The sequence below is a fragment of the Bombyx mandarina genome, chromosome 20 (genome assembly GCF_030267445.1).
Source record: "Bombyx mandarina strain Sakado chromosome 20, ASM3026744v2".
Lineage (NCBI taxonomy): Eukaryota > Metazoa > Arthropoda > Insecta > Lepidoptera > Bombycidae > Bombyx > Bombyx mandarina.
Window position 1 is genome coordinate 731,159 of NC_143226.1, and position 27,029 is coordinate 758,187.

General features: G+C 35.9%; 4 protein-coding genes across 4 annotated transcripts; 3 read left to right on the forward strand and 1 right to left on the reverse strand.

The window, feature by feature from the left end:
• Positions 1–419: 419 nt before the first annotated feature.
• Positions 420–8,432, forward strand: Zmynd10 (zinc finger MYND-type containing 10). Its single transcript, XM_028177080.2, has 10 exons — positions 420–626; positions 940–1,048; positions 1,761–1,874; positions 2,349–2,488; positions 3,394–3,516; positions 4,220–4,374; positions 4,849–5,000; positions 6,654–6,815; positions 7,619–7,857; positions 8,173–8,432. Exons 1-10 carry the CDS (start codon positions 523–525, stop codon positions 8,240–8,242), a joined length of 1,368 nt encoding a protein of 455 aa, XP_028032881.2. The 5' UTR covers positions 420–522; the 3' UTR covers positions 8,243–8,432.
• On the reverse strand, positions 8,314–13,528 carry RpS12 (ribosomal protein S12). Its single transcript, XM_028177081.2, has 6 exons — positions 13,403–13,528; positions 13,232–13,269; positions 12,597–12,731; positions 11,369–11,471; positions 10,175–10,276; positions 8,314–8,434 (listed from the first exon to the last, which is right to left on the reverse strand). Exons 2-6 carry the CDS (start codon positions 13,246–13,248, stop codon positions 8,372–8,374), a joined length of 420 nt encoding a protein of 139 aa, XP_028032882.1. The 5' UTR covers positions 13,249–13,269; positions 13,403–13,528; the 3' UTR covers positions 8,314–8,371.
• On the forward strand, positions 13,520–26,139 carry LOC114245041 (uncharacterized). The gene is made up of 15 exons (XM_089735743.1): positions 13,520–14,194; positions 14,747–14,922; positions 15,691–15,832; positions 16,199–16,328; positions 16,498–16,623; positions 17,246–17,298; positions 17,405–17,592; positions 18,608–18,698; positions 18,788–18,914; positions 18,993–19,076; positions 19,192–19,342; positions 19,629–19,820; positions 23,568–23,722; positions 25,710–25,777; positions 25,988–26,139. The coding sequence occupies exons 1-15, from the start codon at positions 13,818–13,820 to the stop codon at positions 26,028–26,030; spliced, it is 2,103 nt and encodes a 700-aa protein (XP_089591869.1). The 5' UTR covers positions 13,520–13,817; the 3' UTR covers positions 26,031–26,139.
• Positions 19,984–21,779, forward strand: LOC114245053 (NADH dehydrogenase [ubiquinone] 1 alpha subcomplex assembly factor 4). Its single transcript, XM_028177055.2, has one exon. It carries the CDS (start codon positions 20,118–20,120, stop codon positions 20,763–20,765), a length of 648 nt encoding a protein of 215 aa, XP_028032856.2. The 5' UTR covers positions 19,984–20,117; the 3' UTR covers positions 20,766–21,779.
• Positions 26,140–27,029: the final 890 nt, after the last annotated feature.

Sequence of the window (27,029 nt, forward strand, 5' to 3'; positions counted from 1 at the left end):
GGTCGCGTTTCCGTCCCGGTGCCGCGGTGGTAGATTCTGCGAAGCACCACTTTTGCTAGGGTTAATGTCAGCAACGTTGTCAGGTTTGAGTCCCGTGAGCTCACCTACTAATTCGGTGAATCCCCCCTCGAGGTTATTAGGATAAGTAGGAAAAACGTAATTTTAAAAAAATTGTCTAACGGTGCGCAATTTTGTATTTCTGCCCGGCTTCACTTGCATGAAAGTAGAAAAAATATATAAATCCTCGGAAATAGTATCTTTTTTCTCAATGAAACCCTACGTCCTTTTTTGTACATCTTATAACGTATATATACAAAATGTTATTATTCTTTGTTTAAACATAGTAGATACCTAATGACAAACTCGCTTTCGTGCAAAAAACATTAGAATGGATTAATAGTTATTGACAAAACGTTACTATAGTTACGGAATAGCGAAGGACGACATTACAGTATATTGCATTTTTATATCGAAAAAAGTACAATACTAAAACTTTAAATTAAGTATTTAGAAATTTTAAAGATGGTAGAAAAAGATCAACAATTAAATGCACTCGATGCAGGCGAATTAGACTTATTCGTCGAAAGTATGGAACCATCTCGTATTGACAGCATTGGCAATCAAGCGTAAGATATACTGATAATTCATTGGTAACTGATATTATTCTCATTGACTAGGACCTCTTGTGAGTCCGCGCGGGTAGGTACCACCACCCCGCCTATTTCCGCCGTGAAGCAGTAATGCGTTTCGGTTCGAAGGGTGGGGTAGCCGTTGTAACTATATTGAGACCTTAGAACTTATATCTCAAGGTGGGTGGCGCATTTACGTTGTAGATGTCTATGGGCTGCAGTAACCACTTAACTCCAGGTGGGCTGTGAGCTCGTCCACCCATCGAATGCAATAAAAAAAAATCGTACTAAATGGTATTTTTTTGTTTAGATGGGTAGATTGGCACATCAGACTCCAAAAATTAAACCAACAAGCTGTTCTAGAAGCATCTTCAATGCGCGAGGAGCTTACTAAAGAAACTCTAATTTCTTGTGGAAAAGTAAGTTTTTTTTTATTGCTTAGATGGGTAGGCGAGCCGACGGCCATTCGGTGTTAAGTGGTTACCGGAGCCCATAGACCCCTATGACGTAAATGTCGCCACCTATCTCGAGACATGAGTTCTAAGTCTCCAATTTAACCGAACACTTTAAGCACTGCTTATAACACACTTTGCAATGCAAAGCCGCCGTCCTTCGAAGCATGCCTTGCCTTCGTCGATCATAACCACTAGCCCATAGACAAAACCCACTGAGTTTTCCCCGAATCTTCTCAGTAGGTTGTAATTCCCATCCGGTGGTAGATGCTGCGAAGCACTGCTCTTGCTAGGGCCAGTGTTAGCAAATTTGCAAGCAAGTTGAGGATGTGAGTTCACCTACTCGCCCGCGCTTGGCTGGAATAACCCCTTAGGCTACCAGCGAATAGGCAGGGGAACACGCTTTTATCAGCTTGGTATGTATTATATTCGTCTGTATGTAAGGGAATCTTTGAACGTCATTTCAACTTGAAATTTTGCAAACGCATCAAGGACCGATGACAATACAATAATTTTTTTCAAAAAATAACTTCGCTCTAATTAGCTGACCGGATAAAATCCGGATAAAAAAAAAACGATACTAATTACTTTTTATGTATTATTGTATGGCTTTTAAACTACATAAATTATAGTCATTGAAATACCAGATGACGCGAGTTAAACATACAATTATTTCCAGCTGCCCGTATTGGTTTATGAAGCGATATGCATTCAAGTGTGGAAAATTAAAATTTATCCGCAAATTGTTAAACTGGAACCAGCACCAAATAATACCTTTGGCCTATATATGGTTGTGAGTATTCTTTAAAACTATTCATTGTGTATAAGTTATGAACAAAAAAATATTATTTATTTGAGATTGTAAACTAATCTATTCTCTTTTAAAATTGTTGTATGATAAAAAAAAATGTATCAATAAGTTACAATATTGACAGAAGCGACAGACGATACAACCTTACCTCCATGGGTACATATTATTGCAGAGGCGCACTAAGGGATTCTAAAATTAAAAAAATTCCTATCTTCAATGGATTGACGAGCATAGTCGATATTGACAGTTACTGTAGTCCTTAGACAACAAATCCACCATCACTACGCGATTTTCTTGCTTTTAAACGCTTTCATCCGAAAGCCGTTTTTTTTAGACATCTTATGCCTATTTTTTGAAGAAAGGCTAAAATCTCTGAGTCCTTTAATTCGTCTACCAGCTAAGGGGTAAACTTATATTCTGCTTTAAGAAATAATAAGGGTTTTCTTACACATTTAGTTGTATCACGAAGCAGCCGCGGTGGGACTGCTGGAAACTGTTTTGTTTCACGAGGACGGCGCGACCTGTATCTCCGAAATCGCCATTGATTTGCTCCAATACGCATTAGATCAGTTAACAGCACTTCTGGCTCTTATTAAGTATGATTAATCATTTTCATAATAAATATCTCCTCTCCACGGTGTTTCCCGAGCGCTATGACATATCCTACCTCAAACGAGACTTGTGGACTTAACGGTAGGCAGCAGCTTGGCTCTGCCCTTGGCATTGCTGAAGTCCTTGGGCGACGGTAACCACTCGTCAAACACAGCACTCGCATTATTTATGATGGGGCAAATGCAAGTTTTATGATTTATTACGATGGATACTTGTTTCTAGACTATGCCGGTGATAGATTCGTCATATTATGTTACACTGCTTACATTTTGTACATTACGCTTAAAGGTGTTTTGTGCATTTCGGAAACTTAATACCATTTTGAAGTGAAAACTTCTTTAGAATCGTTGTGATTTCAAACCGGATGCAACGGAAAAAACGACAGGTAAGAGACACAAATACAAAAATGTGTAGGATGAAGCCAGCAAAGAATGAGACAGAAATATACATACTATTTAATACAGCGCCATCTGTGAGATTTTTTAATACTAACGTGTGTATGAAAGCTCTTGTAGTGAATTTTAATTTAGGATTATACGCGAAATTAAAATATAAATTTACAGAGGGCGCTACCTTACAATTATTTATTAATGACAAAATTTTACATATACTTAAGACGTTTAGGATAATTGTATTTTAATTTTGGAAGGTTTCACTTCTACCACGTGCGAATTGCACACAAGTTTTTTTTTATTGAGTACAAGCCTAAGCCGGGGCCTATAAACATCACAAAGTCTCGATAATCGCTGTCCTACCTACAATGTACCCTACCACGGGTAAAAGCCGGTTGGCTACCACTTGTCTAAATCTTATCTGCGTTTCTACAATTAATAACGCTTAATACGATATTTTAGACTATTCACCTTCATTAGTTTACACTACTTTTCAGCACCGGATATTTGAAACCGATTTCCGTTAATGATATTGAATGCGAATCTCCCATTGAGGAACTTGAGCGGCAAAAACGAGATCTTCAGTTCGATATCAGCATGAGGTGCATTTCTATTGTGCGGTGGGTAGATATTTTGTTAGTGGCTATATGATTTGTGATTGACGCTTTAGGTTGAATACATAGTCCGCACTATAGTTTACTTACGAACCTTTTTTTTTTTTTTTCCTACCTAAGCTGATAGCCTTAGGGGCTATTTCAGCGTAACCCTAACATTTGTAGGTGAGCTCACGGGGCTCAAACCTGATAACGTTGCTAACACGAACCCTAGCAAGAGCCGTGCTTCGCAGAATCTACCACCGGATCGGAAACGCGACCCAGTAAAAAGATCCGGCGAGAAACTCAGTGGGCTGTGTCTGAGAGTTAATTTACTCGTCGAGCCCTTCGTTGCAAGCGACGGGTTCGACGAGAACGGTGACCGGTGCTTGAAGTACCTAAAAGCACCGTTAGTGGATCGGGAGGATCCGAGATGACGTGTTTTGGGCGACGTCGACTGCTTTCCATTCTGTCCGCAGGATCGGGAATGTAGTTACCAGCGGCCACGATGAGAGGATTCTCGTGTCGTGCCGCTTTATCGAAGTGCTTACGAACCATAACTGCGGTTTAGCTACCTGGTCTTATTCACTAGCATATGATAGCAGCAATTATTATCCGATAATAATTATTCACGGTTCACATTCATTCTTTGGGTCGTAACTTTCATGATACGTCTTCTTATGAAGTCTCGAAACAGGTTGCTCAAAAATTAATTTAATCATCTTTTCAGATACTTAGCAGAACATATGGAGGTGGCTGGTATAGGGGCCTCGATATCCACCAATATATACAAAACCCACGATGTACCATCTTTGCTCTGTCACCTCATAACGCAGGAGCCTTGGAAGAGATCTAATGAACAGGGCGAAATGCAGATTTTTAATTGTAAGTTCTTTTAAATTATTTTTATTCTCGAGCGATTCTCGAATTTGAAACGACAACAAGCAAATATTCTCTTCGAGAATCCATAGGTGTAACGAAGGAATTTAGCGGACGCTCTCCCGCATTCCATAGATAATGTGTTTGGTACGGCTCAAGCTTAAGGTACACTAAGTTTACGCGAGTCATAGACATAATTAAAACTACCTTTACAGTATAGTCTGATGTCTTTTTTTTGCTTTATATTATTTCTAAAGTTTCGAATATTTTGCAGTGGTATTGCGATAGATATAACAGGATGTTTCCGCTACGCAACTAATTAGTTTCCTTTTATAAGCTATTTTCTGTTGCACATAAATAAACATTTGCGAAATGAAGACATGATAATAGGAATGAGAAGTTTGCGAATACCCGACATGATTGCTTGTCACAAATAAACATTTACAGAATAGTATAAAATTAATCTATTTTGTTTGCAAGTTGGTCGCTGGTGCAAGCCCACAACTGAGGATTTAACTCAGCTTCATCGCAGCGAAGCGCAACTCTGGCTGTGTCTGCGACAACTATTGTTAGAACCACGCCTTGCTCATCACTATACCATAGATGAGAGTCGTCGTAATACATTTTGTCAGGTCAGTGAGTGAACTAAATATTTTATTCTCCGAGTACGGCCCTGGATTTCAGCTTCAACGAATGTTGCAAGAACTCGGTGTATAGTGAAGAATTCGTGCATTAAGAAAGCACTTTCATTTTTAAGTTTTAATGATACTATGGTGTGGTGCTCGGAGTTTCCCTGCGAGACCAAATCAGAAATGAGGAGATTCGCAGGAAAACCATGGTAACCGACATAGCCCAAAGGATTGCGACACTGAAGTGGCAGTGGGCAGGACACATTGCTCGCGGAACAGATGGCCGTTGGGGCCAGAAGGTTCTTGAGTGGCGACCGCGTACTGGGAGACGTAGCGTGGGTAGGCCTCCCACAAGGTGGGCCGACGACCTATTGAGGTTCGCGGGGATCCGCTGGATGCAGGCAGCGCAGGACCGGTCTTTGTGGCGAGGCTTGGGGGAGGCCTATGTCCAGCAGTGGACGTCCATGGGCTGATAGAATAGAATGGGTGGCCAGCGTTAGCCTTTTAATAAATATAAATATTCTTAAATTAGAGATTATAATTTAATTATGCACAATAATATAAATAATGTAATGTAATAATGATCATAAATAAATAAAATATTGTCATATAATTAAGGCGCGAAACCGTAATTTTACCATTATACAATTTACTCATTAAACTTTTAGTTTCATAAAATTTTACCATGAGACATGAAATCGAAGTAACTAATTTATTAGATTAACTAGATTTTACACTACAACCCCTGCTCTAGCAGGAATACTAGACTCATCCGCAGAAGCGGGCATGGATATTGTAGCCACGCATACGGGCTCACGTTTCTTCCCACCAGCGAACGTACTGGGGCTTTAGGTAGTATATAGTAGGTTTTACATACTAAAACTCTCTTACTCCATACTTCGATTCGATTCTCCATCTTGTAATCTTGTATTGTTATAAACCAGTTGATAGCCCACTAGATAGAACCTAGATACCAAAAAATAAAGGTTGCCCCCCGGTATGAGACATTAAATCGAGGACACATGACCGCTATATGTCGCATAATTAAGTTTTGTTAACAGACAATATAAATATTAGGTATTGAAAACTAGCTATAGCTACTGTACCAAAAAATCTAAATCGACAGGATATAATGTACAGAGCCATCTCACGGCATACAACGTGTATACCGCGACTTAAAGAGTATCGTTCTTCCTTTTGACTTTAATGCCTCAGTTAGACTCTAAAAAGCGTATACTTGGGTATCCATGTAGGTATTTTATAGTAGTATAGCGGTGTCCCAATATACTATGCAAAGTAGTATATTGCATAGTATATTGGGACACCGAAAACGAAGCCAGACGATAGTACTAATGACACCTTTGATGATAGGACGGAAAACAAATTGTTTTTTTTTTTAAATTAAATTAATTATTTTTTTAGAAACTATCGATTCATTTAGCTGTACTAAGATGGTGGAGCGTAAATAATGGTAATAAAACATTTAAAAAAAATGTGTTTTTTTTAAAAATCAGGATCGATTTTTTTCCGTACCATCATCAAAGGTGTCATTAGTACTATCGTCTGTCTTCGTTTTCGGAAGCGGTCTCTTAACACCCAGTATAACATTCTCAATTAAACGTGTATCGTTTATTTTCATGTTCTAATGGTCGGCAGTTACAAGCCAAGCTGACCGAGACGATGCTGGATCAAATTCCACCGCTCGGCGAACTGAAGACGTTCCTTTGCAGGCTTTCGGTGGGCGATTACTCCGGACTTCACAATCGGACCAATGGCGTTAAGAACCCAGGGTGCACTCTCATTGAAGTTGTTCCACAGGTACTTGTCGTGTATAAACTATCACATCTTTTTATTGCCCTAGATCGACGAACTCACGGATCTCACGTTGTTAAACAGTCACAAAAGTTTATAATTAACCCATAGACACAGCCCACTGAGTTTTTCGACAGATTTTCTCACTGGGTCGCGGCTCCGATCCGGTGGTAGATTCTGCGAAGCACTGCTCTTGCTAGGGCCAGTGTTAGCAATGTCTCCTGGTTTGAGCCCCGACAGCTCACCTACAAGTTATGATTACGTAGGTTGTTACGCTGACATACCCCCTCAAGGCTATTAGCTTAGGTAGGAAAAAAAATACTTAGAAATAATGCGTAAAATTATGGAGTTTCATTGCTGTTGCTAGCCGTTAGCTTGCATTAGCAAACTTTCAGGCTGAGCCCTCTGAGCTCACTGACTAGACTATGGCTATAGCTGGAATAGCCCCTTAGGTGGAAAAAATGGCGTTTCCGTATTTTAAATCAATAATTGATATAAAATTAAAGCAACTGGATAACACCAAGCGTGCGTATTTATGCTCTTGTTAGGTACCTATTCTCATGCAGCAAAGCTTTTTGTTTATATAAAAAGGTAGATAATTGTGGTATACTTAGTTTTTCGTCGAAAGTATTTATTTGCATCTGTGTCAACTCGTCTTTTTAGTCAATACTATTTTTAAATTTAATGAATCTTTGAACTACCACAAAGGCACCTCAATTACTTAAATCATTTCATGTATTATTTTAATATGTAATATTAAAATCCTAATATTTATTATTGAAGTGCAACCGAATTTGATAATTTTATAGATAAAGGATGCGTACATGAAGCAGATACACAAACGAACTAAATCATTGGCAAAAACCCAACTCGAATACTTCCGCATGGACGGTTCGGAAGATTCTAGAAACATGGCGAAGAAACTTCTAGATTCATACGCTAGTGACACGGCCCTCGCGCTCGACGGCGGGGGAGCTAAATGCGCTAAATGTGGAGAGAAGGCTTGCAAAAAATGTTCTAGGTGCAAGACAGAGTGGTATTGTGGAAGGTAGTAATATTTTTTAATATTAATCTTATTACTCACAACGAAAATCGGATTATTGATTTATTTTCGGTTTTATTGACCGTTTTTGTTTGTGCAGATGCGGGCCCCTTTAATACAAATAGTATATTACACCCCTTGGGAAGGACAATAATAAAAGCCTAAGATCACACAAACATGTGATCTGTAGGACTGTATTAGTTTTTTGTCGGACAAAGGCGGAAAGCAGCAGCTTTGTTTAGCGCAGCGGGACGAAAGTTGACACTTTCCGCCAGGAGGGGAAAAAAAAATACATTTACAAAATCTAGTTTGTATTTTCAGAGAATGTCAAGTGCAACAGTGGCCGAAGCACAAAGAACTTTGCGACCAATATGCGAAGCTGTGTCTTTAATGTTATTTAAATTATAAATAATTTATCACTAAACATTAATTCAATATAGAAGGAGCATTAAATAAAATAACTTGTATTTTTTTGGGATTTTTAATTTAACTTATATGGATTAGCATTAACACCTAAGGATTAGCTCGACGACTTGAGGTAGTCCTTGAGCACATCCAACGCTGGAGTTTCCTCGCCGAAATCCTGAAAACAATATTACATAACACTAAGGATACAGTTCATAAAATTCATTTTAAATGCAGTCGATAATTGAACTTTATTAAGCACTTCGTCGTTAATCGTCAATGATTAACATGCTTCTTGCTAGAGCCAGTGTTAGCAACACTCCGGTTTGAGCCCCGTGAGCTCACCTACACGGCTATCAGCATAGGTAGGAAAAAAAATGTTTGAGTGATAGGAAAGTTGTCAGAGCATATTGCACGACACCATAGGGTCACTCGGTTTAATCTGGCGCCTACTGTAGCCGACTAGCTCAAGAAAGCCGTCGGTGTGCGAGGCGCTTTTATTAGAGGCTTTTACTAGATCACACAATATTATTTTAAATCAAACTTAATAATGAAACAACTGTGGACATTTTTTTATTAAACTCAGAATTCAGCAGTGGTATTGGGCATGTTTCTTATATCTTTAAACGAGCATCTTGTATATAAATATATATTATAATATATAATCTGAATCTCGGAAATGGCTCCAACGATTTAATTTAGTATACAGGGATTTCGGGGGCGATAAATCGATCTAGCTACGATTTATTTTTAGAAAATGTTGTTTTATATGTTTTCAATAATCAACTTTAACGAAAATCAACTTAACGTAAAATTTATTTTTTTATTAAAAGAAATAATAATATGATATAAATGAATATTTAATTCGTATTTAAATACAGTCAAAATCTGTTATAACGACATCGAAGGGACTGCTCATATTCAGTCGTAAAAACCGATAGTCGTAACAACCGGTGATGTTTAATGTGTATCGTGCAAGTACAAATAAATCGATAGGGAATTATTGGATAAAATATATTTACATAATACGCGATTTTTCTTCAATATTAATTAGTTTTCTTTTTCTTTGCGACATTTTGAAAGTTTCACGAATAACTCCACAAAGTTTTGGTGCGTCTTGTGTATAGATAAGTAACAAACTAACTGAAGAGATATGAAGAAGCGGGCTTTGACTCTACCGCATGCACGTGTTTTGTTTCTAAGAATTAGAAAACTTTCTTTCCTGATTTTAATAGCCATTGAAGACAAATGTGGATACCTATTCAAATTGTTTACAATACAGCTTAGCCGGTCGTTCTAACAGATCTAATTCTCCGAAATATTAGTTAAATGTGGTCGTTTTATGAGGTATGTCGTTATTACCAATGTCGTAGAAAGCAATATTTTTAATAAGGCGGTCATATGGCATTCAGCCGGGACCTTTGTTTTTGGTTATTATAACCGGCATGTTGTATTAAACGATGTCGCAGTAAACGGTTTTGACTGTATAATGTTTAAAAAACACAATTTATAAAAAAAAAGAGCTTGTTCATCCTCTAGTGCAGTGATTCTCGACCTTTTTTTTGTTGCGGCACATATTTAACGATTTCAAAATTTGGCGGCACACAAAAAAAAAGATAAAAATTATTTACTTACTACAACACACTGCATAAATAGTTTATCAAAAAATTTTAATATACGAAATAAACTAACATATACTATACTTTTTTTTTTGTGGATTTAAATATATATTCATGTTTAAAATATTTTTCTTAATGATATAATTTAATAATATTAACATTATTGTATATTCGCAAAATTTGGCGGCACACAAAAGTGCCGCGGAACAGTGGTTGAGAATCACTGCTCTAGTGTATATAATGCAATACACAACAATTGGATGCTAAACTAATATGGTATCAATGAAAATACAACTTACTTTGATGACAACACAGGAGCAGCCCACAATTTTCCTTGCCTTGCCATCCTTGTCAATCTTGCAGAGACCAGCCCATTCTCCAAGCTTTTTGTTGTTGTCAACCTACACAAGTTTTACCAATAGATTACTCTATTAGAATATTATGATCTGGTTCACTATAAATATTGATTATTATTTGAAAACTGAAAGAATTCATTCAATGTATAGCTGCATAATGATTGAAAGGAAAAATTATGATAGGGAGCACGAAAACCTTGCCAACGGTAGTTTTATGGGTTATCCTGGGGATGCCTTCACTTCAGCTTTAAAATCAACTGCCAAAATTTCAAGTTAGTAGTAGTTCTAATGTCATAAACATCACATTAATGAATCACCTAGTAATAAATATGTTTGAGTGCTAGGAAAGTTGACTCCGCACAATGCAGGTCACCATAGGGGCACACATTTCACTCTGTGCTCCTTGTGTCACAGTCAATATTTGATTAACAGGACTCGTGTGGAGCACATTCATAATACACAATTCAACTTTAAATAAAGAACCTCTTGGTCAATCTCAATAAAGAAGAAAAGAAAAAAAGCCCTTTATTCAATGAAATTAATACATTTTTTTTAAAGATATTCATGTTATTATTTTTAATTACTATATGCATAGACCCACACTCTTAGGTGAAGGCCTCCTCCAAAGATTTCCATTTTGTTTTGTCTCTGGCGACATAAATCCTATCCAATAATGTCAATCTTAACAAAATATAATAATGTTCCATCAATAAGAAATTCAGGTAAAAGAATGACCACTGTGATTCAGCTATTACATTAAATAATTTTAATATTTGTTGTCCCACTACAAGCTACACATAATGTATAGTAATAATTCAAATAAGAGTTGTCCATCATTGTGCTGGGAATTAAGGGACTGACTCATTGGAGACTGACTTTGTTGAAAGCCATAAAACTTTTACATAAATACATCAAAAGTATATTTGCTAGCTCATTTTCATTACAAAAATATACATAGCTATAACTATAATTGAGACCTTAGAACTTATATCTCAAGGTGGGTGGCGCATTTACGTTGTAGATGTCTATGGGCTCCAGTAACCACTTAACACCAGGGGGGCTGTGAGCTTGTTCACTCATCTTAGCAATAAAAAAATAAAAAAAAACAAGTAATTTATATGGCAATAAAACAGTTACCTTGACAAGTGGAATCTGATGTTCGTTGCACAGAGCCTGAACAAGTTTTTTGTATGCGGCTTCATCACAGTTCTCAGCCAAAACACATAGTACTGCTTGCCTCCTAATAATTTTAACATTTTTCATATTAATTAAATTTACATCTATCATAACAATAAGTTATATAATATAAAATAAGGATTGCATGGCTATTAATGATAATAATATATAGCTCAGTTACTCTTATCCCTGGACCTCTGAAATATGAAGCCCCTCCCAGTTTCCCTTTCGCCAGGTCCAGAGATAATGCAACCGGGTTGTACATTAGAACCAAACTGGAATCCAAAAAATATAAATATTATAGTAGTGATTTTTAGAATGTTGAAGGGTATTTTTATATTTTATCTGATAATATGCAGTTTTTTCAAATAAAATACACTAATAACCAAACATCGCTCATTTTAGATTTATAACAGTAGGGTTCTGATGTACATCAATCATGATACATTCAATCTCATCAATCACAATAAGTGGATGTGTATGATTTTAGTTTTTCAAGTTGGGTCAGTGTGTTGGTATCCATTGGGTTTTATAGGTGATGGACATCTCAACTATCATGTATTTTATTCAGAAAGAAAATTGCTGTCTTGTAATTGAATCTGTAACTTATGTTAATAATAATATGTACCTCTTTTATGTTATGTTGTACAAAAAGAAGTTTCTAAAATAGAAATTAGTTTCCCATGGAGGAATAAGCAAGCATTGATCACATTATTATTTTATCGTAATTAAAACGGCCCAAATAGATTGTGATTAATTAGAACTTAATGAAGTGTTGCACTCGTGGGAGGCCACAACCCCGATTGTAACAAGGAATGTGGTACTATGTGAGTGCATTGTTATTGGCAACAAAAGTGATCAGCTATAACTTGTGTTATAACTGATATTTCCACACAACACACTGCTAAAACAGAAGTGTGGCATGTGAATGTTTTGTAGGAGTAATGTTGCCAATTTGAACATTGAATTTTTCAATTTGTGAGTCACATGAAAACAAATTATGAAATTCAATTTTTATCACACAACCCTCATAACTAATTCCAATTCAAAATTGTTAACTTTTACGAAGAACCATAGTATAGTCCTAACATCCTTGACTTAGAACCATAGTATGGTCCTAACATCCTTGAAAAATGAAATTATTTTACGAGAACAGTGATTGCATTATTGGTGTATGGATTGAACTTACTTGTCAAGAGCTTTAGCGGCTTCGTGAAGACCGTGCACAAGACCACCGTGGATTAAAGCTGTCTTTAGCACCTCTTGCAGTGCTACATTCACGTCCATGTTGTTACCCGACAAGATGGGGTTGGTGGGGACCTCGCTGAAGTAAAAAGTTTAATATTAATAACAATCTGACACATTACAGTTTGCATTTTGAGATAGATAATTTCAAGTCCATATTACCATAAGTTAGGTTAATTTGGACCGCTTTATTCTTCTTAAGAGACATAAAAAAATGATTGTTTATGTCTAGTACAGCTGCAACTTTTATTTGAAACAATAGGTATAATCTTCAAACCGAAATCAGATGATGAGTAATATTTAGTTAATAGGGTAATTTTGTATTTTTTATGAGCTTTATATCAGATATTACGGCAGCTGCTACTAGGTTAATTTACAATACAACTTTTACTAAGTTTTAGTTCGAGATATAGGGACAAAAATTGAGGTTATGTTGACAAAATATAAACCTTAAATAAATCCTATATCTATATATTAAAGTATAATCGGAAGGTAAACATTAAGTTTTAAAAATATCATTAAACGAAAATTAATTGAATTTAGGATACAATTAATGCAAAACAAGTTTTGTGTACTCACACTTCAACATCAGCCATGGTTGTTGACTATTTGACTGTCTGAAATATGAAACAAAATGAATAGAACGATACACACACATATTATTTAACAAATCCGATTTTGAATACACTAAAAGATTTCATAAATAATTCGAGATTTGAGAAAATTCATCAAACAACGTTTGACAGTTACCTTGCGTACCGGAAAAAGACCATAGATTATCACTCATTTAGTAATTTTCAACAAAAACACCAGTGTTGCTACTGGTGTCAATTTTAGTCTGAATTTGAAATGCGAAATGTACATAGCCTTAAAAACAATTTAGTTGAAAATTCCCAAGATATATTTTTTTAAACCTCTTAGTGTTGTGTAATTTGTGATATCGACTTATATTTGACGATTCATCAAGGTTCCTAGACTTAAAACAAAAGAGCATCAAGGATAATGTCAGTTTTTGACTGTCCATTTTTTAAGATAAGTCTTGTTGTGTTTAAGTGTGTTTTGTATTAAACATAATATTATAATTAACACACGCTAAATAAATAAACTACCTGTGTAAAATCTAGTCAGGAATGCAGTTCATGAATATCAATATGTTCCATTCGTAATGAATCGAAATGCAGATATTATTTTTACAGCAGAATATGTGAAAAATGTTCTTTATTTTGTTATTGTACGAAATGGGAAGATTTTGAGGGAAACTTCCGACGCTCATTATTTTTGTATAGACGATGAATTAGTGTATGAAAATTATTATTCCGACTTCGGACCTTTAAATTTGGGATGTGTTTACAAATATTGTAAGTTATTAAACGAAAAACTAAGACTGTGCTTAAAAAAGAAAGCTGTGGTACATTATACATCAGCTGAACCAAAAAAGAAGACGAACTCTGCCTTTTTGATAGGCTGTTATGGTGTTTTGTATTTTGGTTTTTCACCACGAGATGCGTTGAAACCGCTTCTAACACATGGCCAAACTTACAGGTATATGCAACGAACGTCGCAGTTTAAAATTTTAATTTTTTTAAATTAAATTTATATTTTTTAAACTAAGAATAGTAAGTAGAAAGTAATAAATGTAATTAATTAATAAACTTATTAAAAAGTTATAAACGTAATACTTTGTAGTAATAATTTCGTCCGATTCATGAGTAACACGGATTGAGCACGTATTAATTGAGAGCACGTACAAACTACGAAGTTATTCGAAAGAAAAGCTACCACCATTAACCAAGTTCCTTACCTTAATAATATTTTATAACATTTAATAGAAACAATTTATAGACACATTGTGGTAGTTTTCCAATTACAGCACAAGAGCGCATTATGCGGCATAATGCTCAACTAAGCTTCAACATAATTCGGCATTGTGCGTCACTGAGTCGCATTATGCTCTGTAATTGGAAAACTAATTATTCGTTTTTTCTGTACATTCTTTGTGTATCACAGCAATCACGAGTGGGTGACGGTATTGTTGTGATGTCTACGGTCTTTTCGGCCAACATGTATACTATGTTTGTTTTTTATTCCCTGTAGGCAATTTCAAGACGCAGCTCAGTTTGACTCGCCGTATACCATATCCTTGATGGATTGTATGCAAGCAATTAAGAAAGCGCGTGATTTAGGATTTTTCAATTTCCAAGATTTCGATTGCGGTGAATACGACAGACTAAATTCAATTCAAGGAGGTGACTTAAATTGGATCATTCCAGGTACAGTACGATTCATTGATACAGATCGATTTACGATTCATTGGCAAGCAGCGATTTAAAATTTCCTAAATTTAGTGCCCAGCGTGCTTAGCGGCAAACGTAGGGGCGCTGTTTCAACTCCATACAAATTTGAGTTAACTTTTACGGGATTGAGAAGTAAAAAAACTCGCATTGAGCACACACAGAGCACAGTTTTTATATTTAGAATTTGCGTGTTTTCTTTTTCTTTAACGAACGATATACACACACAATTCACACATCTAAGCTAATCCTAATAATGTCAACTCCTTAATAATGTCGTGTCAATTGGAAATTACTTTCCAATGTAAGTTTAATCAGTACTCAGTTTAGCTTGAGCACGAAATTCATTGCGCATGACGTCACTTGGGGCCAAGACGAACTAAAAGACATCTACATTCACATATGACATCATGTGTTTGTATTGGCGTAATGGGAACAACTGATAAATAATGTTAGAATACAATTTTTTTAAAGTATAAATAATTGATATTTCTTAGATAATTTTGTAAGTGATGCTCGACTGGTCATTTTCAAGGTCAATGTATAGTGGAGCAAAAACTTACCAGATTTAAATGATAATTTATATAATAAAATTTTAGGCGAACAATTATCTTACCTATCTCAAACCTAAAGCTGAATTGATAAAAAATTGAGAATCTTCGATTTCATAATAGGCATCACAATATTTTTAGAACTTATTTGACATTCATTGCCATACCTAATTCTAAGCGGACTTATATTTTCTAGGAAAGTTTTTGGCATTTATCGGACCAGTTGATTCCAGGCTCACTTCATTTTACCATCCTCCTGAGCTCTATTTAAAATATTTTACGGAGAACAACGTTAAAATAGTCATAAGACTAAATAAAAGGTCATACGATGGTAACGTGTGAGTACAACAATAATACGAATTATGTATTTGATGGGCATTTTTATTTGTTTTTATTTTTATTTTTTTATTGCTTTAATGGGTGGACGAGCTTACATCCCACCTGGTGTTAAGCGGTTACTGGAGCCCATAGACATCTACAGCGTAAATGCGCCACCCACCCTGAGACAAGTTCTAAGTAAGATCTCAGTTTAATTACAACGGCTGCCCCGCCCTTCAAACCGAAACGCATTACTGCTTCACGGCAGAAATAGGCAGGGCGTTGGTACCTACCCGTGCGGACTCACAAGAGGTCCTACCATCAGATTACAAGAGCTCTTACCACCAGTTTCACAAGTATTTAATAATGTTATATTCGTTAAACAGATTCAACAATGCCGGCATCGCGCATTACGATTTATTCTTTCCCGACGGTTCCTGTCCACCGAAGCATATACTATTTAAATTTCTTCAAATCAGCCAAGAATCCAATGGAGCTATAGCTGTACATTGCAAGGTGTTCTGAAATTTATATCAGTTATTTCCTGTTCCGATACTTATGTAAGAAATTCAATGTTCGAATTCGCGATTAGTTATTCCCGCACAATTCCATTGACAATGCCAATAAGCTGCCAATTGTAACATTTGTTTAGACCACGAAGGCGTAAACGAAACATTATTTTCAGGCTGGCTTAGGTCGCACCGGATCCTTGATTGGTTCATATTTGATTAAACATTATCGTATGACATCTCATGAGGCTATTAGTTGGATGAGGATATGCCGATCTGGGTCCGTTATTGGTCATCAACAGGTAAATAAATCCTAAATCAATTATTTATAAAAAAAGTAAAAAAATGTTGTGTGTTTTGATTTATGTTTATTTTCATGGCACAAAATAATTATAACAAGATATCACTTTTTTTTTATTGCTTAGATGGGTGACCTCGGTCACGGTCCACCTAGTGTTAAGTGGTTACTAGAGCCCAAAGACACCTACAACGTAAATGCCGCCACCCGCCTTAAGATATGAGTTCTAAAGTCTCAGTGTAGCTATTTACAACGGCTGTCCCACCCTTCAAACCGAACCGCATTACTGCTTCACGGCAGAAATAGGCAGGGCGTTGGTACCTACCCGTGCGGACTCACAAGACGTCCTAGCACCAGTAATTACGCAAATTATAATTTTGCGCGTTTGATTTTTATTACACAATGTTATTCTTTCACCGTGGAACTCAATCGTGAGCATTTGTTAAGTACGTACCTACCTACATATTTTATTAGAAAAGTTGGTGCCCGCCTGCAGGATTCGAACACCGGTGCATCGCATGATACGAATGCACTGGACGTCTTATCCTTTAGGCCACGACCGCTTTAGGCCGTGTTGCGCATTTCAAATAATCGTGCCTTATGTTATTAGTTTTTTTTATTCCCAGGAATGGCTGGAACAAATAGAATCATGGCTGATAAAACAAGGAAACCTATATAGGTAAACAGGTGAAGATTTTCTTATTGAGTTTTAATGAAAAAAAAAAACTTGACGATTTTATTTCTAATATATGAATTTCATATAACATACTTGAAGTTTACATCAGGAAACACAAGTACCAGGACACCGAAAGACTGCCAATACACGAGTTCGGAATATACTCGATCGCGGAAAGAAACTTTAGACAGAAGCCAGTTTTACTGCAAAAATCACCTTCTCCACCACCTCCGATGCAAAGACACTTACGACCTGATATTGCGGCTCCAGTAAGACCCCAGGCATCCAAAGTTCGAGGTGATATATATTTAATTTTGAAAAATCTGTTATCTTTTGATAGTCCAATTGGTTAAAAGTCTTGTTGTTTGAAATCTTCAATCTTTGACGTAACGTGCCGCCAATTTTCTAGTAAAAAAGTGTCGACTTACAATAATAATTAAATTGCACTTCTTTATTCAAAGAATTGCATCAACTATCGCATATTTTACGCACGGTTCGATTAATGGAAGAAAGGTCATTATTAAGTAAAAAAATATGTACATTTTCGTTATCATTTTTCTTTTCACTTAAAAAAACCTAAAAACACAAAATTGAATATGAAAACATGATAATCAAGGAAAGCAATCAACAAAGGCAGGCGTTCATACCGCACGCACTCAGAACATTAGTATTGAATGAATCAAGGAATTTTAAAGCTCCGATTCACAAGAATAGGATAAGTTAGGTATTAGAATTTATTTAAAAAAAAAAATCTGTAATAAAAATTTAAGAGAGATTGATTTTAATTTCTGATAATTTACTTAACTATCTGGACTATATAAATTATACGTCTGTGACCAGTATTTTTCTACGTCTAGATAATTGCGACGAAGAAGACGAGATATTTCTAACGTCGTGCGATTTAACAGTTACTTCTGAAATTCCATTGACTCAAATGAAGGGTTGTATTATAAAAAGTAATATCATAATAGAAGACGAAAACGATAATGGCCATTTAGATAAATGGAAAGATTTTTGGAAAAACTTTCTGTGTTGCAAGCCTTGTATTCAAATTTGCAATGATAGCTTATGGAAGTTGTCGGTGCGTTACGCGAAGTGTTTCCCCAACAATTATCAATTAAACAACTGCTGCAATTTTGTAGACACGGTTGGTGTTTTGTTAGACTATTACTATATTCAAGGTAGTGTTAATCTATATTTAAAGTTCTATGAAATGCACTTAATATCATATTTTTTTAAAATAAATATCTATCCATCTCATTTCATCGTCAAAATGTTGGGACAACGAACAAAATTTCTTTGTTAATTTTAGATATTAACAAGACTGTCAAGAAAGAACAACTCGAGGGGCGAATAAAATCAGCTAAACCTATTTCATCGATAAATAATATAAAAAATAAAGGGTAATCACATTTCTGAACTTATTTAATGAACCGTGGGGTTATTAGGGTACTGTGTCTATTAAACCGTAGGTCACATGGATTTGTTACAGTGATTTCACCAGTGATATTATAGCAAAAAGTGATTTAGAATCTGTCTCTACGAGGTCTCCTCGTCATCAATCGCGAACTTCGAGCGCTCGTTCTAATTCTACGATTCAGCCAAATGTAAAAAGTAAAGTAAGTATTTTCGGCCCTGGACACAGTTTCGCAAAGTTTCGCAAATTTCCGTCTTTTGATTAATTGTTTTAATTAAAGGAATCTACCATAAAATCAACGTATCGTATTTCTTCAAACGAAATGTATCCTGTTCACATGGTGAAAAATGTACACGACGCTAGGGTAAGAAAGGTTTTTTAATATGTAATTATTCTGCTGGTCAATAAATTGATTTTTATGTTGTTTAATAGATACATACATAATTAAGGTAGATTATCAATGTTTCTGTGATATTCAGAATTTTTTGATGCGGAGTAGTATATTTAATGATCACCGAGGAAGACAGTTGAGTTCAACAGTCACAGTAACACCGGGGTGCACCATACGAATACCAACGAATACAGCTCCTAGCTACGCAGCTCACATGACACCGTCGTTTTTCAATGCTGGTACAATTTTCAATGTTATTAGTATGGAGTATAATTTCATTTCTAATGTACATATGAGAAACACTTTTTTAACTACATAAGCGCCACCTGTCGTATATTTCTGGTACTTTGACAAAAATGTTTCTGGAGTGCCAAAAATAAATAAAAATTAAATCTAATCAATGAAGAGATACGCGAATGCTAGTAACATTTAACAAATATACAAACTTGTTTTTTTTTCTTCATAGATGGTAGAATCCGTCAAATTATTTTTATTTGTAAACTTGCAGTAAGTTTCAATTTACAGCTTCTAACACGACACAAAAGGGAAATTTAACACAGAACAGACGTAGGCTCGGACGTAGCCCCAGTCCATCGCCTACTCGTGTATTAAATAAACAAACACGGGCTACGAATACGCCTCCTTCACCTGCCGAGAAGTCCGTTGAGAAGGGATCATCGAGGCTCGCGTTAAAAGAGGCTCTATCAAGACTCAAATGTTAGTACATTTAATAAATACGATTCAATGTATGTATGTAGATAACGGTCTTTAAGTACGTAAGTCATAATACGTGTTCAATATAAGCACTTAAGAGAGTGCTGGTGCTTAATAGTTATTTAAAAAAAGAACTGATTGACAGTTACGGTATTTGTCAAAAACATTTTTACATGTCAAAATGCTACCTAACCTGCTGCTGTATTTGTGATGAAATAACAAGTAATATTTTAATTAAAATGATATTTTTATGAAAACGTAAAACTTTAGAGATTATTAAATGAACTAAAGCCATCTGAGATGGGTGCTTTAGTAGCGAAGGCATTAAGACCGGTCAAAGCTTTTAACATCGAGAACAGAGCTCATCGTGTGATTTCAAAAGAAAAACCTACACCGGCCCCTAGATATCCAGGAAATATCGAAGATTTGAAACGAACTTTAGAATCTGACCCGAATATTGACGAAAAACTAGATAAAAAAGATCCTGCGCTTGACGATAGACTGAAGGATGTTTATGTAACATCTTACGGTCGGTCTGAAGATGACGTTACGCGGGAACTACGAAAAAAACAAAGCGAGGTAAGGCCCTTGCCTCAGGACCGGAAATTAGTCGAAGATTTTGAATTTGGATTTAGAGAACCGGAAAAAATTAAATATGGATGCGCTACACTTAGACAAGTGGTAACCTTTATTTCCGCTCATCAAATAGACAGCAAAGAAGCTAGTCCAGATAAAATAGCATTTGAATATAAATTGAAGCTGGAAGACGTGGAAAGCATATTAAAATATTTTAAAACTTTTGAAATTTATATACCTGAAACCAAGAAAACTCCAGCAATGTTTGCAGGACCAGCTCATTTGAAAAAAGAACTTATCGAATCACAAAAGAAGGCAATTGAAGAAAAAAGTATGTTGGACGCTAAAACATTAAGACAAAGGAAAAGTTAGGTGTTTTAATACATTCTTATAAAGAAGTTAATGTTACTCAGTTGAAAAGCTTAAATTGATTAATAAATATTATTATTTCTTGTAAGATGAACAAAAATATTTGAAACAACAGTTTGTTTGAAACATTCCGCTTGGAACATTTGCATGTAAAAAATATAAATAAAACTTCAAAGTTCTATCTCAGTTTGTTCTGAAAATAAAATTGCAATTACTTACATTGACTTTTTTCAGATACATTTCAATATTTATTTTTAGTTACATTTTGAAATGAAAACCTTTGCATTTAATATCAAATAAAACCTACTTGAAATTTTATAAAAGATAAAAGTAAAAATGCAAGGAAACAATAATTAAAACCAGTGGACGCCTATAGGCTGAAAGATAGATAGAAAGATATAAATAGGAAACAATATTAATGTGCTAAGCTAAGCAAAAACATTTATCTTCTTTTCATTAAAGTGAACCCAAAAAATTTTTAAAAGGTGATTGCTTAATGCCACTTGAGACTATAGACCTTGCAAGTGACTTGATTTTCAACATACTACATGCCACAGCTCAAAAGCATAATTTCAATGTTAATTTTAGGTTGAAATCATTTTGAGAGGTGAAAGAAAGGCTATTTAGTTTAAGCAACATCTAGGCTCATATTGAGTTATATACATATTCGGAATCAGGGGATTTTTCTCCATCGATTCACGAACAATTGTTTTTAATTGAACTTCAATTATGTTTATCCCATTCAAATAGCTGAAGAATTTTTTTTGTTATAACATTTTTTCTAAAATTTTTAACTTTAAATAGTTCTCTAGTAAAGATAGATACAAAGATGTTGTTTAAGCCTTTCACCCCTTGATTTATTATCATTGGGCCAGGTAAACTACCTTTTCAAGGATGGCAACTATTGTTATTCAACCAAATTTAATTTCTTATACCATAAAATTGTTGTTAATTTATTTGTTAAATCTCTAGTTGTATGTAGACAGTGATAAATAAAATGAATTTCTTAGCATAAAATGATTTTTATTCAAAGTGACTCATTCAAAATGCTCACTTATCCCCTAGTAAATCTAAGTAAGACAATAAGTGGCTCATGAATATTAAAGGTTTTATTTAGTATATAGGCAGTAGTTTATCAGTAAGCAATAGAGATGTTTATTTTTATATTATTTTACTTAAAAGCTTTATCATAAGTAGCACACGATTAGAATCTGTTAATTTTTCGTCTGGATTTTGCCTGTATGGACTACATTTTATGCTAAGGTTGTTTTACCTTGAAATGGTAAGAGTAGGTCAGCTTAGAAACAATGCAGAAAAATATAGTACCATCTATTTTAAATCATTGTACTTGAAACCAGAAGTTTATCTTCACAGTGGGTGTTTCCTTCTTAGTAAGTCCCAGCAAAAGTCAATAGAGAATGGAGCGTGCAGTAGAAAATTGATTGGGTCGTTCTTCAGCAGACCAGAGTGTTTTGTCGCGATGTACTAAAAAAATTGTTTGCGTGTTTTTGTGCAAGTATTTCCATATTGAATTATTTTTTTCGTCGTTTCCCAACCTATTCGTTGGTAGCCTAGGGGGCTATTCCAGCTACGCCCGGACCGGTGAGCTCACGGGCTCAACCTGCGAGAATTAGCTGATACTAGCCCTAGCAAGAGCAGTGCTTCGCAGAATATCCACCGGATCGGAAACGCGACCCACTGAGAAGATCCGGCGAGAAACTCAGTGGGCTGTGTCTATGGGTTAATTCACTCGTCGAACTTTTTGTCATAATCGAAAAGTTCGACGAGAACGGTGACCGGTGCTTGAGAGGCCTAAAAGCTCCGAGAGTGAATCCGGAGATCCGACAAGACATACCTATTTAGGGCGACGTCGGCTTTGCGTTACCCCTCATTAATAAATTTAGGTCGTCGTGAACATCTACATTCCTCACATACCACGGTGCTCCGACGGCTATCCTGCAGAAACGGGATTGGATGACCTGGAGGGAGTTAATGTGTGTATGGGCCACGTGAGCGAACAATACACTTGCATAATATGTAATGGCAGAACGTATGCAGGTTTTGTAGAGTGTCACCTTGTTATGAAGGGACAATTTATCTCGCTTGCAGATCATGGGGTAGAGTCGACCGAGAAGGAACGCGGCTTGGTGACGTACTGGCTTAATGTGGGGCCCGAATGTCATCCCCCTGTCGAGAGTGACGCCTAAGTACTTAGCCTTCGAAGCCCACGATATGGGCCTGCCAAAGATTTTTATGGCAGGAATGGAGTTACTGCGTCTAATTTGTGACGAGATACTAGCAGTAGTTTTATTTCGGGAATGGACTTACTGCGCCTAATTTGTGACGAGATACTAGCAGTAGTTTCGGGAGGATGACCCCTTTTGAAGAGCACGGCTGTGCTTTTCGTGGGGTCGGTGTCAATGCGCCACTTATAAAACCACTGTCCTAATTGGTGGCCGCGACTGAAGTTTATTATGCATGAACGACATATTCCTACTCTAGTAGTAGATAGACGTATTATCCGCGAAAAGGATTAAGTTGGTCACCGGCGACCAAGGGCAAATCATATTATATAATGACACTCACCATTCCAACCGGAAGGCATGCCTGCTTTGTCGTCGAATCGTAGTGGTACCCGCACTGACTTCAATAGGTACGCTCTGTTCTCAGTAATGTTTAGTACGTACAGATGTATTGGTTAATTATAAAAAAAAATATCCATAAGCCCATCCATGACTATTGTTTATAATGTAGAAAACCTCAAAAGTTTTAAAACCTTTTTTTTTTTATATTATTATTTTGTAGTAAGCAACCCGAGGGACGGGTCTATAGGGGCAGCATCGGTTGGTGCCGCGTCCCTGGGGGCCCGACGTGAAGCGCCGGCGACCAAACGAGCGCCCAGCGTACGGTCGGACGAACGCCATACTGCCACACAGGGAGATATGCTGAACAGCATTAAGGTATATACCTGTAGTGTAGTACATATAAGTCATGTAATCTATCTTCTATCTTCTATATATTTAAAAATGAATTGCTGTTCGTTAGTCTCGATAAAACTCGAGAACGGCTGGACAGATTTGGCTAATTTTGGTCTTGAATTATTTGTGGAAGTCCAGAGAAGGTTTAAAAGGTAGATAAAAATATGAAAATGCACGGAATTAAATAAAAATAACAAATTTGTTTTTCTTTTGATGTGTCGCCCGTCGGACGGATTCCTTTCGTTTGTTTTCTTTTATAAAAAAGTTTAGGTCTTTTATTTATCGATTGAGGCACTACGAAGTCTGCCGGGTCAGCTAGTTTGTAATAATAAAGTAAGTAGTATTAAACCAAGACTCGAACAAGACAGGTGTTTTCATTCGAACTAGAAACTCCCTTCATGGCGACCCTGCCATGTAAGAAAATTGGGCAGTACACAGAATAATCAAGATGTTAAAATTATACAAACTGCATCAGGCGGAAGTAACGGCGCGTTGCTCAATTTAAACAAGGCAGGATCGCCATGAAGGGAATTTCTAGTTCGAATGAAAACAACTGTCTTGTTCGAGTGTTGGTTTAATACTACTTTATTATTACAAATTACATGACTTATATTTACTACACTACATACCTATATAGACCTAACATACCTACCTGGTATTAGAAGACAATCAAAGAAAAGCTATACAAATATGCAAGAAAGCTGTTGTCTGCCGGTTACTCTGAAAGTTTACGATGACTATGAACTAGTCGTAGGTAACCAAAAGGTTATGAATAGGTATCGAGAATTTGATATGAATAAGAATTGGTATGGTGGTGGTTACTCAGTTAACATTATTTCATTATTAATTATTGTATTAGTTACTTTATTAATTTTATATTCGTAGTTGACAAATTTTAATTTTAATAATTTTGATTCGGTTTCATTTGATTTGGTTTCATTTTTGTTTTTAATCATTCTGATAAATTGTAATTTTAATTTTATTGTATTTTGATTGAAATATTGTGTAATTGTATCTGAAATTTTATGGGCTTAAGTTGCCTGAATTAAACGCATTTCATTTCATTGTTCAAGCGATGCGACTATGCGATTCAAACACCGCAGGAAGGTACGAATTTTTGTAGGAAAATGCGCGCTCGCCATGTGCGTGCGGATTATTTTTACGACGGAAATATTGTGTGATAAATTAAATCTGTAGAAATTAACAAAATATGTGTAGCTCGCGCTTTTGTTTGAGAGCAGTGCTTCGCAGAATCTAAGTACCCCGGATCGGAAACGCGACCCACTGAGAAGATCCGGCAAAATACTCAGTGGGCTGTGCTTCTGGGTTAATTTACTCGCCGAGCCCTTTGTCCCAAGCGACGGGTTCGGCGAGGACGGTGACCGGTGCTTGAGATACCTAAAAGCACCGTTAGTGGATCGGGAGGATCCGTAATGACGTGTTTAGGGCGTCGTCGACTGTTTACCATTCGGTCCACAGGATCGGCTTTGGTAGCTCGCATGAGTGCGTAGTGGTAATACTACGTAGCACGTTTTTTGGAAATACATTACAAGGGAGACTTCGGGCCTCATGTTAGCAGGGGGTGTCGGCATTCTCGTCAATGAGTTCCGGTGATCGCGTGACACCAAGCTAGCCCTGAACTCGTTCTCTTTACAATAAAACAAAAGAATCAGTAGTAATCCATGCTAATTTAAAAATCTACAGTGTTTTTTACGGATGTTTCGTTATAACTACTGAATCATGCATTCGATTGACTTGAAACTTGATATCTATGTAGAAAATACATGTACTAATGAGAGACAAATATTTATATGAGTCCAACTCCCTACATCAGTTGCGGGGGCGTTAATGATGAGAATCTTTGTGGGGTTGAGAAATTATAATGTTAATTTTAAATGCCCAGCGAAGCGGAGGGGTACAGCTAGTTGTATATAAAACTAGATAAAAGTATTACGTAATGTTCATTTAGTTCCAAAGGCGACTACGGGAAACTTTGAACACGGACAGAATTCGTAACGTATTTCACGAGAAAATTAGGTAAGTTTATTTGTGTGTATTGTGATAGATTATTTATTGATTCGCGATAAATTGTCATTCACCTCTCCGTACTGCTCTAATATTTCATATTATGTCTTCCCCATAAAATTCGCCTCATGTTCAGACCTAATTTGTATATTTAATAATAACTATTTGTATTGTCTTAAATTTTATTTAAAGGTTACATTAATGTGTTAATATTTTGTATAGCGCTCATCCATCTAAAGACAGATCAAATATCAAGAACTCTTAAAACAAACTGCCAAAAAAAAAGATTTCGACAATGTCACAAATCAAACACCTCCAGTTTGGTAAGTATTTTAGGACTTTCTTCCTTGACGTAATACTTTAGTGCAGTGATTCTCAACCTTTTTTTGTTGCGGCACATATTTAACGATTTCAAAATTTGGCGGCACACAAAAAAAAAGATAAAAATTATTTACTTATTCCAACACACTATATAAATAGTTTATCAAAAAATTTTTATATACGAAATAAACTAAATTATACTATAATTTTTTTTTGTGGATTTAATATATATTCATGTTTAAAATATTTTTCTTTTAAAATGATATAATTTAATAATAATAACATTATTATATATTCGCAAAATTTGGCGGCACACTTTTTAAATTTGGCGGCACACAAAAGTGCCGCGGAACAGTGGTTGAGAATCACTGCTTTAGTAGTTTGGCAACATTATTCAATATAATAATATGTATAAATAAGCAAAGAAATACAGATATGTACCCACAATTCTTTGCTTTGGTTTTCAACCGATTTCCCCTTTCAGCTATTGAGTTTGTGTTATATATGTGTTATGAGTTTGTGTAATAATCAGCTTTTCTTTTCTGAAATATCAGTAGTGAAACAAAAGAGAAAATACAATACATAAAATGAATTATAACATGAATAACTTTAAAATTATTTTGATTATTCTGTTGGTTCTAATTTGGTATAGTTGGTGCTAATCGGAGACTCAGGGTTTTTTCCATAATGCCACCAGCGCACTACATACAGGTGACGCGCGTGTAGTTTCAATAAATGCACGTCTTTTTACTGGTAGTAGTAGGACCTCTTGTGAGTCCGCGCGAGTAGGTATCACCGCCCTGCCTATTCCTGCCGTGAAGCAGTAATGCGTTTCGGTTTGAAGGGTGGGGTAGCCGTTGTAACTATACTTGAGACCTTAGAACTTATATCTCAAGGTGGGTGGCGCATTTACGTTGTAGATGTCTATGGGCTCCAGTAACCA

What these genes read in the sequence shown, in the direction of transcription:
- Zmynd10 (XM_028177080.2), top strand. Translation starts at nt 523, where the DNA reads ATGGTAGAAAAAGATCAACAATTAAATGCACTCGATGCAGGCGAATTA. An exon ending in AGGTGCATTTCTATTGTGCG is followed by an intron (nt 3,517 to 4,219) that starts GTGGGTAGATAT and finishes TCATCTTTTCAG; the next exon opens with ATACTTAGCAGAACATATGG. An exon ending in TCATTGAAGTTGTTCCACAG is followed by an intron (nt 6,816 to 7,618) that starts GTACTTGTCGTG and finishes ATAATTTTATAG; the next exon opens with ATAAAGGATGCGTACATGAA.
- RpS12 (XM_028177081.2), bottom strand. An exon ending in GCCGCTAAAGCTCTTGACAA is followed by an intron (nt 11,472 to 12,596) that starts GTAAGTTCAATC and finishes TAAAATTATTAG; the next exon opens with GAGGCAAGCAGTACTATGTG. An exon ending in ATCAGATTCCACTTGTCAAG is followed by an intron (nt 10,277 to 11,368) that starts GTAACTGTTTTA and finishes AAACTTGTGTAG; the next exon opens with GTTGACAACAACAAAAAGCT.
- LOC114245041 (XM_089735743.1), top strand. Translation starts at nt 13,818, where the DNA reads ATGAATCGAAATGCAGATATTATTTTTACAGCAGAATATGTGAAAAAT. An exon ending in AAAATGTACACGACGCTAGG is followed by an intron (nt 19,077 to 19,191) that starts GTAAGAAAGGTT and finishes TGTGATATTCAG; the next exon opens with AATTTTTTGATGCGGAGTAG. An exon ending in GGCTCTATCAAGACTCAAAT is followed by an intron (nt 19,821 to 23,567) that starts GTTAGTACATTT and finishes ATTATTTTGTAG; the next exon opens with TAAGCAACCCGAGGGACGGG.
- LOC114245053 (XM_028177055.2), top strand. Translation starts at nt 20,118, where the DNA reads ATGGGTGCTTTAGTAGCGAAGGCATTAAGACCGGTCAAAGCTTTTAAC.